Source organism: Plasmodium gonderi (assembly GCF_002157705.1).
Source record: "Plasmodium gonderi DNA, contig: Chr14, whole genome shotgun sequence".
NCBI classification, from domain to species: Eukaryota; Apicomplexa; class Aconoidasida; order Haemosporida; family Plasmodiidae; genus Plasmodium; species Plasmodium gonderi.
Window position 1 is genome coordinate 1437117 of NW_021628939.1, and position 12602 is coordinate 1449718.

At 28.8% G+C, this 12602-nt stretch overlaps 3 protein-coding genes across 3 annotated transcripts; all 3 read right to left on the minus strand.

The window, feature by feature from the left end:
* Positions 1 to 1309: 1309 nt before the first annotated feature.
* Positions 1310 to 3061, minus strand: PGO_143060 (glycerol-3-phosphate 1-O-acyltransferase; the record flags this gene model as incomplete). The annotated part of the gene is made up of 1 exon (XM_028690297.1): positions 1310 to 3061. The coding sequence occupies one exon, from the start codon at positions 3059 to 3061 to the stop codon at positions 1310 to 1312; it is 1752 nt and encodes a 583-aa protein (XP_028546098.1).
* Positions 3062 to 5095: 2034 nt separating this feature from the next.
* Positions 5096 to 6225, minus strand: PGO_143070 (conserved protein, unknown function; the record flags this gene model as incomplete). Its single annotated transcript, XM_028690298.1, has 4 exons — positions 5096 to 5176; positions 5410 to 5557; positions 5804 to 5946; positions 6142 to 6225. 4 exons carry the CDS (start codon positions 6223 to 6225, stop codon positions 5096 to 5098), a joined length of 456 nt encoding a protein of 151 aa, XP_028546099.1.
* A 1728-nt stretch (positions 6226 to 7953) lies between these two features.
* PGO_143080 (eukaryotic translation initiation factor 3 subunit 10) lies at positions 7954 to 12012 on the minus strand (the record flags this gene model as incomplete). Its single annotated transcript, XM_028690299.1, has 1 exon — positions 7954 to 12012. One exon carries the CDS (start codon positions 12010 to 12012, stop codon positions 7954 to 7956), a length of 4059 nt encoding a protein of 1352 aa, XP_028546100.1.
* Between the last annotated feature and the right edge of the window lie 590 nt (positions 12013 to 12602).

Here is a 12602-nt window from a genome sequence, read left to right on the forward strand (position 1 = left end):
TGTATATTTCACCTCAAATTCTTCCTTGTTGCATAAACTGAAAAAGTCCATTGCGTTTAAAACCATTTGAAATGTTTGAGTGAAAATACATGGGAAAGAAATAAATTGCGTTTAAATACTGAAGGATCAATAAATTGAAAAGTCATTTAAAAATAAATTTTTGCTTCGCATACAACTGAGTGCCTTTCCCCCAATAAGGCTTTTGTATTATAATTATACATGCACACACACATGTGTATATATGTGTGGATGCATATTTTTTACACATGCTAATATATACAGTAATTTTTCTATTATCTATATATATATACATGTATATACATACACTCATACATACAAATGTGTTCATAAAAAAATTAAAAAGTTGAAAGGGGTGAGGAAAAACATGACGGGGTGAAAAAAAGGGGAAAGACAAAAAACGAAATGTGAATTGTGAAATGCGAATTGTGAAATGCGAAATGTGAAATGCGAATTGTGAAATGCGAAATGTGAAATGCGAAATGTGAAATGCGAAATGTGAAATGCGAAATGTGAAATGCGAAATGTGAAATGCGAAATGTGAAATGCGAAATGTGAAATGCGAAATGTTAAATGCGACAGTAAAACGCGAAAAACAAAAAACAAAAAACAAAAAACAAATAAATTATTTTAAAACACGTTGATGCATCTTTGATGTAATAAGCAAGGGTGACAAAATGAGGAAGGCTTTTTTAGGCATAAAAAAAAAAAAAAATATGAAAAAAAAACGAAATGGACGTATGTATATGCACATATACAAAAATGGGAAATTTTGTTAATCAGCGTGGTTACCTACTTGAATGGGCATGCACATAATATGAGCATATTTATAAGTAATAATTTTAAAAAAATTAACAAAAGATGTGAAAAATCATATATTCGCAGATGATGCTTTGGGATTAATATATTTACATGTGTGCCGCATGTATATATATATATATATATATATACATACATGCATGCGTCTCAACGATCTTCGCATTATAATAAAACATATGAAGCTATAAATATATTTACACAAATAAAAGGACATGTATATGAAGCGTAGTATATTTTCAGCATGCTGCAAAAAAAATATTAGTAATATCGTTATGCCAAATTGTTGTCGGGTCTTTTTTCTCTCAGTTACTGACATCCAACCCCCATATTATCTCCCTAACATAGATCTTGCAAATATGTATACATTATATGTGTGCATAAATCGGTATAGCATATACTAAAAGGAATTGTGTGGGAGGGAAAGTCTATCTATATCAAATATGCAAAACAACTTGAACAAACATATAAAAGTTCATAGAATTTCCTCCTTGTACTCCAACTGAGATCGTTGAAGGATGGGAACCCATTCGTCCTTTCCACGAATGAGTCTCTTAGTATCTGCATCAACAACAAACTTAGGAATGTTTCGGTAGAGTTGCTCAAGAAAGTCATCAGACACATCAGGTCCGAGATTGGATACCAAGTCACGAACCTTCAATTGGAGTTCATGTCTTGTACTTATTAATTCCCTTTCGTTGTCTCTCCAGATATTGATTTTTCCACAAATAACTTTTAAATGTATTTTCATTTGTCTTAGAAGTGTAGGTATTTGAGCAGCATAATTTAAATTGATATAATAACAAATAGGTAATATACACATACTTATAATTACAAATACTATTCTTTTTAACCATGATTGGTACAGATATAAGCTAAATATTAAGCCGTACATTATATTAAAAGTTGGCAATAAAACTAAAAGTACTAACACTTTATAACTAGCCACAACATCACAACCTTGAATTTTTACCGTACTATTTTTCAATGCTGATTCTCTATGTTTTTCTGCTAAATATATGGAGATTGCAACTAAGGGTAACCATAAGAGTGAAAAAGTCATACCAAAAATTACACAAAAAATTAAACTACAAATATGTTCAATGAACTTTAGAGTAGCTGCTGAAGTTGATTGTTTAAGTATCCATACTTCATCATCTTTTATTTTGTTTGCTTTTAATAATTTTTCATAACATTTTAATTCATAACTTAACTGTTCGATTTCTTTTGAATTTCCAAATTTCCAAAACATTTTGCAAAACAATTGTAAATTATTATAAATTTTATTTTTTGATATTGTCATTCTTTCCGGTGTATATAAACTAACACATAATTCTATGCACCTACTTGTCTCATGATCTTTCGAAGTTAACATACAACTCCTCATGCCTTCTTCAATTTTAGCCAGCACTTTAGATATTGTTTCTCTATGATTATTATTATAATCTTTGCATAAATCTTGAGAAATAATTATTGCATTTCCATAAAATAGGGTAACACAGCCTTGTAGCTGATACAGTTTTGAATACGACAAACCTACTGGTATAATCGATACATCTTCCACCCCGTCTGCCAATGCACATAATGTCATAATAGCGACACCAGGTTTTAAAGGTAATAAATTAGTTCTATCGTGGGAACCCCCTTCTGGAAATATACCAATGGTATCCCCATTTTTTAAGCTACTAGTAACTAAATTGTAAACTTCTGTTTGATTTATTTTTGGGATTATTTTAAAAGGAACTCCATTTTTTTTATCTTCACATTCTATATTTATAGAATCTTGTATTGTTAATTCCGTTTCTGATTCTATTTTCGTAACTGGGAATATTTTATTTTGTGTTAATAATTTATCTCCTATCTGTACATCTAATTTAAATCTCGTATTAATTCCTTTAATTTTCTTACCTCCTTTAACCCAACATATGTGTCCTATTCCTGTAAATTTTAAATCTTCAGGTCTCTTTACACTTATACATCCTGTAAGACTTGCTAGTTTCCCTATAACAGCTCTTCTCATAGATTTTTCTGCCACTATAAATTTTACTTGTCTTGGAATATTTGCTACTAACACACATGCATCAATAAATTGATTATTGTGATTTCCCACAAATATAACTGATCCATACAATGGGACATTCTCCGGGTTTATGACATTCACATCTCCAAACAGGGAGCTAACAATTGCTTTGGATAACCATCTTATTAGAAAGTATAAATCTGGCATCCTTAAACTTTGGGGATGGCGAAAATATAAAAAAAAAAAAAAAAAAAAAAGGGATGGGAATGGATGGAAGTTACATATGTGTATTCTCGGGTATGTAAATAAAAATACACAAAGGGGGATGGAAGAATGAAAAAGGCAAAAAAAAAAAAAAAAAAAAAAATTACCAGTGGGTGTGTTTGCTAAATTACATTTAGATGGGGTAATGACAAAAACAGTTTATACTATTTCAGAGAAAGTCGTATATTTTTTAATTCAAAGTAATGTAAAATTTGTTTAAAATGCAACATAAGTATACATATGTAAGTGTATTTTTAAAATGTGAAAAGCATGGAAACTAAAAAATTAACCTGGGTTACTATATGTTAAAAACGATTTAGCTAAAATTATTTAAAAATGAAATATCCATCTCTTAATCACATATATAGGCCAAAATGGGGAAAAAAGTTTAAAAAATTCGCAATGTCAAGCATATTCAAGTCATACGAATTTTCAGGTTAAAAAAAAAAAAAAAGAAAAAAAACTCGTATATTTATATACACTTGTAATAGCACATATACGTATTTGCCTCATATAGTAATGTAAATGAAAAGTGGTAATAACAGCACATGACAGAAAAAAACAAAATAAACAAAGAAAAACATGAAATAACAAAAAAAAAAAAAAAACAATATTCCTACATGTATGTGCACAAGTAAAAGGTACAGAATAAATTAAAAAGCACGATAATCAACTGTATTAAAGCTTTTTACTCGTGTGTAATTTCTGAAATACCCTCCTCAGCTCACTTGATCATGAGTTATTTTTTCTCTTAAACATGTTGCATCACATCATAAACTATTTGGCACTACTACTAATAAATGTCCTATTTAACACTTTTGTAGTTTTACGAAGGGTTTGGGTATAAAGTTAGTTATTGTGAAAAAATATATACAAAACACATAGAACCATAATATATATATATGTGTAAACATAAGAACAGCTTCTCTTTTTTTTCAAAACCTTTTGGGAACCCACACAACCAGCTCAAGCAATTAAACAAGGTAAGCCTTTTCCTTCGTTCCAAATTCTGTGTTCATGTGGACAGGATTATACCAAAATACACTACAATAAATTATGTTGTTACAGACTACATTATGCATTGCTTGGTACCCCTTATTATATATTCCCTTATTGATACACATCTGTTTATTTTGGATTATAAACTCAAAAAGGGGAGGATGGGGGAAAAATTTAGAAAAAATTCTAATGAGTTAGTAAATTAAAATAAAATAATTTAAAAAAAAAAAAAAAAAAAAAAAAAAATATTTAGACGAATTTATGTTCTCCATAGGAAATTGCAAAAACACAAAATAACACGAATCCCTATTTTTGTGAGTATTCTAAAACGTGAGAAAAAACAATATTAGAGGAATGGATTTTATTATTTTATTTTTTTTTTTTTTTAACATGTTCATATACGTTTCCTGGCCTTTTGTTGGCCTTTATATATGCAACATGTAGTATTAATCTAATAACATTTAAAAAAAAAGAAAAGTAGTGATATATTTAATGATTATGTTAAGGTGAAACAATGCGTAGATTAAGCATTGATGTTTATTCTTAAATATAAACCAAATATACATTTTTCACGTTCACGTGTTCTTTTAACCAATTATATGTAGATATTCTCCAACATAAAACTTGGGAATGCTAATAATTGTATAAAATGTCCATTGTAAAAGAAAACAGCTTACATTAAATACATTTTCTTTAATGCATACGCCTCTTTATATAAATTGATAATAAATATTTCATAATTATTCCAAAAAAAAAAAAAAAAGGGTTGTTATTTCAATTTATGAAAGAAAAAAGAAAAGAAAAAATTGATATTGTGTAGCAAAATTATATGTAATAATTCTGTAAAAAAAGGGAGACAGTAAAAACAAACAATGGTACGTATGTACATGCATAATCACATAAAAACTATAACTGTACTAATTAAATTAGTTTAATATTAACTTAATGTGCAATAATTGATGAATACTTATTTTATTTTTAATAAAGCTTCTTATACACAACTTTAGTTTTCTTCTTTTCTGTTTTATCTGCCTTTTCTGAAGGATTTGCTCCTCCAAACTAAGATGGAAGAGAAAAGAAGGAAAGAAAAAAAAAAGACATAAGAGATAAGAGAAATGATACATCAACAAGCTGAATGTAATGAAGTACATTGAAACAACTTTGTAAAAACATGTTTATATTCGTATGTCAGCAAAAATGTGCAGACAGAAATACATGAAATTCATTCTCGTTAGGGTATAGTAATATATATACTCCTTAATTTTCTATTTATAATTCAACAAACAAGTTACCGGTGAACCCAGAAGATACTTGAAAATAAAATTAAGTGTTTTAAATGCTGCATATATGGGTATAATTATATATATGTAAAAAAATTTAAAAGAATAAAACAAGCCTAAGTTAATGACAAAGGATAAAATCAGCACATCTGTGTAGTACCTAGGGAAAAGGGGAGATAGAAAAAAAATAAAAGTTCGAGCACATATACATATGTTTACATTCTTGTTATAACTACAAATGTACTTTTAATTTTTTTGTGATTCCATTAAAATGTAGCTGTCTGAACGGAGGCTTTTTAATGCTGCAATCCCATATTGATCTGTTTCTCTACGCTTGGAAAAATCATTCTATTCATTTCTATAATCATTTTTTCAGAAATTTTAATTTATCTTATTTTTTTCTTACGTAAAATTTAGCCCATTCGTCAAACCATAGTGTATATTTTTTATCGAGTAGTAATAGCAAAAAAATAGCAATCCGTGTAAAAAAAAGACATTTCTTGTAATTGTATTATATCTGAAATAAAGTGTGAATATAATATAAATCAACTGAGGAAAAAAAGGGGGGGGGGGAAAAAAAAAGAAAAAAGAAAATTAATAAAATTCTGAAAATGAATGAAACCATAGAAATACGTAGATATCTATCTGTGGAACTAGCTGTTATTATTGAAGTGTGAAAAAATCGATTATTTCCCAATTCCTTTTTTTTTTTGTGCTCGTTTCTATGTGTATCTTTTTTCATACCGAAAAAATGGTAAAAAATGGGGTAGCATAAACAATGAAGGAGCTCGCTTTTTTTAATCTTTTTTTCTCAGATTGTCCAGCCATTCTTTCTTCTGCTTTGTTTTCAATTTTTTCGATTTTTTTTTTTTTTTTAATTTTATTATCTTTTTGTACACTTCTCCTCTGTTCTGTATTATTTCCTTTTAATAGAACTTCTTTTCAATTCAACACGCCTTATTTCTTTTTAGGCTGCTTTTATTAAAATGTACAAAACGCTATAATAAAGAAAATAATAGTAACACGTATGTTCTTGCTTAAGTTTTCACTAAAAAAAATAAAATAATAAAAAAAGCACAGAATATCACCTAATGTTTATATATATTATCAACATTTTGTTTTTTTTTTTCTTTTTTGTAAAAAATAATGTGTTTTCATTATTATATCAAAATGTCGCATGAACAAAAAAAAAAAAAAATTGACCAAATCATATGCTAACATAAAAGTTGGTATAAAGTATAAAGGTAATGGGATTATTTATTGAACCTTAAGAGAAAAAGAAATATAATCATTATTTTGTGAATCTAAAAATATCACACATGTATTCTATTTTAAAAGATTTCAACTAAAAATAGTTATATTTATTCTGTGCATATAGTGTATACATAACATATACTTTGCACATTTGCGTATATATACAATTTGGTACCATTTAAGCGTATGTCAATTATTTATTTATTTATTTTTTTTTTTTATAGTCTCTTAATATATTTAATATTTTAGCTTAGTTTAAAATCGTTATACATGTCTTATTAAAAAATGTAGAGGCAATAAGCATATGCAAAAAAAAAAAAAAAAAAAAAAAAAAAATGTGTAAAAATATGTACAAAATATTAATATGAGGGGTAAAAATATGCAAATTTTCTTTTTATCATCCTGGTGTATATGAAAGAAAAAATAATGAATGTGTAAAATAAATGTACAGGTTAAAACAATTCCCGGGGAATTGATATATTTTTATATATGCATGCAAAAGTGTTCAACTGTATTAAACTACATTCAACTGTGTTAAACTGTTTTTGGGGGGGTGGGGGTTAAAGGATACGTAGGTCGTTTCACAAACGAATTTAGTCCGTAATTCTCTGCTATGGTTCTGCTTGGTATGGTTTCATTTTCATTTTACGCATGCTTAAAATAAGGTACGTGAATGATGATCTATACACAACCTGGGGATTTATTCATGCCTGTATGTACTTGTGTATGTATATATTCCCTGTTCATATGCATAATATACAGATATCTATGCACATGTTTATATATATATATATATATATATATACGTATAAACATATATATATTAAAAAGTTCGTATGTCTAAAAATTAGGTGTAAAACGTGTGATATATATATGCACGAAACTGACAGTGGAGATGCATATTTTCTTCTTCAGCTTCATTGAAGAAACAGAGGAAATAAGCCCTAATTCCATGTGAATATGTAAAGTAGTATTTGTGCTTTTCAATAAGCCCATGCATACGTTACATGAGATTTTCGTGAATCCACGATTTTTACATATCCTAATTTATATCTCTGCTTATAAATGGGATATCGTAAGGGATCCCTAATGCAACATGCGTTGCGTTGGGAAGTAACAGGGGGGGGGGGGTACTGGGAAGGCCTTTTACATATTATATATATATATATATATATATATATATATGTATATATTTACACATATGTATGAGGAAATATATGTGCCGCTCTCATACAATTGACGAGCTCACGTTTATGTGCAACACTAATATGTAATGCGTACTAACGCTTCTTTATCCTTATGTTAGGACTTTGAAAAATATTTCAAAAAATTTCTTTTTTTTTTTTTGAATACAGTAAAATCTCCCCCTCCATCAGAACCGTCTTCTTCATTCTTTGTCTGCTCATTTTCTGTTAAATCTTTTCCGTTTGTCATTTTTTCCTTCTCGTTCGTATGGTTATGATTCTCCTTCCCGTTTGAGTCGATATCTGAAACATCACTTTCCTTTTCTTTCTCTGCCCATGTGTTGTCATCTGCGTGATTTACATCATACTTTTTCTTTACATCTGAATCTTCTCCTGCACCGTTCAAATCATTCCCTTTTTCATCAGAATCATTTATTTCATATTCATTATCTTCCTTATCTCTTCTTTTTTCTTGCTCGCTTTTTCCATTTCTTTCGCTTTTTTTATAGTCTTTATCCAATTTATCATCTCGATCATTTCGATAACCCTTTTCTTTTTTATAATCATCGTCTCCTCTTCTGTATTCTCTATCTCTATCCCTATCTCTTCTATATTCTCTGTCTCTATCCCTATCTCTTTCTTTATCTTTATCCCTTCGATATTCTCTATCTCTTTCTCTGTCTCTATCTCTATCCCTTCTATATTCCTTTTCTTTTCGATATTCTCTATCTCTATTTCTAGATCTGTCCCTTTCTCTATCCTTAGACCTATCTCTCCTGTACTCCTTTTCTTTTTTGTATTTTCTGTCCCTATCTCTTTCTCGATCTCTGTCCCTATCTCTTTCTCGGTCTCTGTCCCTATCTCTTTCTCGGTCTCTCTCCCTATCTCTTTCTCGGTCTCTCTCCCTATCTCTATCTCTTTCTTTATCCCTGCTTGACCAATCTCTTCTTTCCCTTCTCTCTGATCTATCTCTATGGGAACTGTCATCTTGCCCATCGTCTAGTCTCTTATAATTCTCATCGTCATATTGTGAACCTGTTTTATAACTTCTTCTCCATGTAAATTCATCTTCATATGAAGATTTTCTATAATGCTTATCTCCACTTTTTGATTCTTCTTTTTTCCTTAACAATTGTTGCTCAATTTCTAAATCTCTTTCCCTTTGAATTCTACTTATTTCATCAAGCCTTTTTCTATGTGCTTCTTCTTTTTTTTTCTTTTCCATTTCTTCTTTCATTAATCTTTCTTCTTCTTCCTCTCTTCTTTTTCTTTCTTCTTCGGCTTTCAATTTTCTTAAATGTTGTTCTCTCCTATCCTTAGCTCTTTGTATTTTTTCATCTTTCAATAATTGATGTAAACGATCTTTTTGATCTTTCAGATTTTTTTCAAATTCCACAATTCTTTCTTTCACCTCATTTTTGGTAAATTCTTCTATGTCATTGGAGAATTTCACATATTCTTCTTTTTCTCTAAGTGCTGCTTCAAAATCAGCTTTTTGTTCTTCTTCTGCTGCTTTCTGTTCTTGTAATAAAATTTCAGTATCTTCTTGGAAAATTAGGGCTATCCATTTATTCATATGACTAAGTTCAACTTGTCTTAATGCTCTAAAATAATGATCAACTTTTTTATATTCCATCTTTCTAATTTTTATAATTTCATTCTTTTCATTTAGACGTAATTTTTCTTGTGCCTCTTCAATATCTTCAAAATCTACATAACCATTTAGTATATCTTCAATGGTAATTTCATCTAAATATTTTCCTTTCATTAAAATTTTGGCTGTATTGTTTGTACATAATTTTTTAATTTCTTTTAACATTTGTTCAGCTGCTTCTGTTTTTTTTTTATTCTTTTCTTCTTTAATTCTTAATTTTTCTCCCTTTTTGGCTAGCTCTTCTCGTTTTTCCTTTTCTAACTTTTCTTCTAACAATTTCTTCTCCATCTTCATCTTTAGTTGCGCTTGTTCTAATTCCTTTTGTTTCCTTAGCATCTCTTTTCTCTTCTTATTATTTTCTTCACTTAATAATTGGAATTTATAATGTTCTTCATCAATTTTATCGTATAACTTCTTTAGTAATTTTTCATCTTCAATTGGTTTATCTTCAAAAATCTCATTTTCAATGATATCTTCAACATTAGCAGTGTCATAATTCAAAATTTTATGATGACCTCTATCTAATAAATCAAATTCTTTTTCATATGTTAACAGTTTCATATGTAAATGTTCCACTTCATTTTCGACGCAAATTGCTTCGTTTATCATTTTCAACCCCGTGTGCAATTCGTTGTATAAATTTGTAAGTGATTCTTTAATTAATTTGCTACTGTTCGTATTTTCCTTATCTTCAAAATAAATAGCTCTTTTTATCAAATCGATTCTCATTTCTAATTCCTTTTGATAAACCAAGTCTACTAACATAGTTTCAGCTTCATTCCATGTGATAAATGATTCTGGGCATATATTCTTAATAAAATAATCAATAGAGATGTAGCTATAAACCTTGGATAGTTGTAAAATTAATTTATGGAAAATAACTTCTTTAATTTTACTAATATATACTTTATGTTCTGTGACTTCTAACTCCTTTAGCAATGTATCACATTCTAAACATAAGCTTAAGGGAGTAAACTGATTTTCTATTAAGGAATATAACTTCTGTACATTTTCATCTGCATAATTAAGTATATTTCTCACTTTTAATCCGTTTTTTAATGATTCTTTTATTGGTACACTATTATGACCTAATAGTTGTGACATTTTTTTATGTGCTTCAAATGTTTTTGCATAATCTTCATTTTTCTTTTTATTTCCAATTAAAGGAATGGATAGAACAGCTAAAACGGCCTTTGTACACATGAAGCCTTTCTCCTTTTCAGATAAATGTCTGCTATAATTTAGAATGTGAAAACAATACTTTAACCATGCTAAGCCATGAAATAATTCACTTTCATATACAAATAAAATATCTGCCATTCTTTGATAAAATATTGCAATCCAGCTTTTTAAATTTTCTCTAGATTTATTTAATGCGTAATTTGCATTTCCACTACTTTCGCTTGCATGCACAACAACTGTTTGAATTCCTTTCCCTTTGCTATCTTTTGTTTCATCATGCCCTTTTCCTTTTCCTTCCTCTGCTACAGATTCTTCCGTTTCCATTTTGGATGATTCCGCCTCTCCTGTGTTTTCACCTTTTCTCTTATTGCTCGTCTTATTATCTTTTTCACCTTCTTTTTCACCCTCTTTTTCATCGTCCTTTTGACCGTCTTTGTCTTCACCCTTTTTCTTCTCCTCCTCCTCATTAGAAGTGTTATTTTTATCCCCCTTTGTAACATTTTCAACAATAGGTGAGACCTCAGGTTCTACATGATTGGCCCTTAAGGATCTATAAAAATAATCATGCATATTTAAATTGTATATATCCTCAGCAATGTTTGATGCCTCCTTCCACATACCAAGTTCACAAGCTGTTTCCAACTGAATTATTTTGGTTTCTAAATGATATTCAATTTTAAGTAACGACTGATATTCCGGTTTATGTTTTCCCCTTAATATTAAATTGTAATGATTTCTTAATAAGTCACTTAATTTTTTAAATTCTGTTAATCTTTTATTTTCCTTGCAAAAAATTAAAGCTTTTTTTGCAGTCTCATGATATGCTTTTTCTAATTTTGGAGTTGCTCTTAATATTTCTAAAATCATCTTGTACGTTTCCATACATATCCTGAACGAATTTTGTAATTTCCTTTCATACTTTCCAGTTATTTCTATATCCAATGTAGAAATTAAAATTTTCTCCGTAAAATCTACATTACTCTCTTCTTGTTCTATTTTTTCTTTATTTAAAATCATATTTTCCTTGGCTAATCTTACTTTTTCCTCAGCTTTATCTCTAAAATCTGTGATCACTTTTCCTAACGATGCAATATTTCCATGCTGACATATAATTCTATACTGATGAAGTCCATCCTTCACTAAATTTAATTTCTCTAGGTATAAACAAAATTCAATATACCTTAGCATAATTTGTTCTTGTAATATATGCCATCCTTGCAACCTAAATGTTCTATGGCCTATGGCTGCGTGAAGAATTTGAAGGGCATCTTCATTCTGTCCTATAAATTGCAATTCTTCTGCTCTCTTCAGAGCGTTTTCTGGTTTTTGGAACGTCTGCATATTTTTTTATGCATATACATAAATGTAGGTGTAAAAACAGATAATGATGCAAAGATGCTGCACCTATGAAATAACACTAACGCACTCTTCAACCCCTTGACACAAGATTTATCTTTTTTTATGAATGAGAAAATACGTTATACTTTTCTTACACATTAAAACTGTCTTTCTTCGTTCGTTCGTTTGTTCGATAATTTGTATATTTCCGTTCTGTTTTTTTTTTTTTTAATCTACATTTATTTTCTACCCCTAGGAAGTATATAGTAAAATCACCAATAATGGTATAATGGAAGTGTTTTCCAATACATAAGCATATGTTTTACTGTCATGTATCCTCAAAAGGGTAAAATAATATATCTTAAAAAATTATATATATAGCGAAATAAAGTGTGTAATGTGTGGATGGATAGTGGGGGAAAAAAAAAAAAAAAATTGCCGATTAAAGATCATACAAAATATATGATACATTCATATATATACTTCTCATCTATACATATACACAAGTTTTCTTTTGTACTTGTATCTAGTTTTCTTTTTATAATGAATTATAGATAAATGAAAATTGACTTATTACATTGTGTGCAAAAACA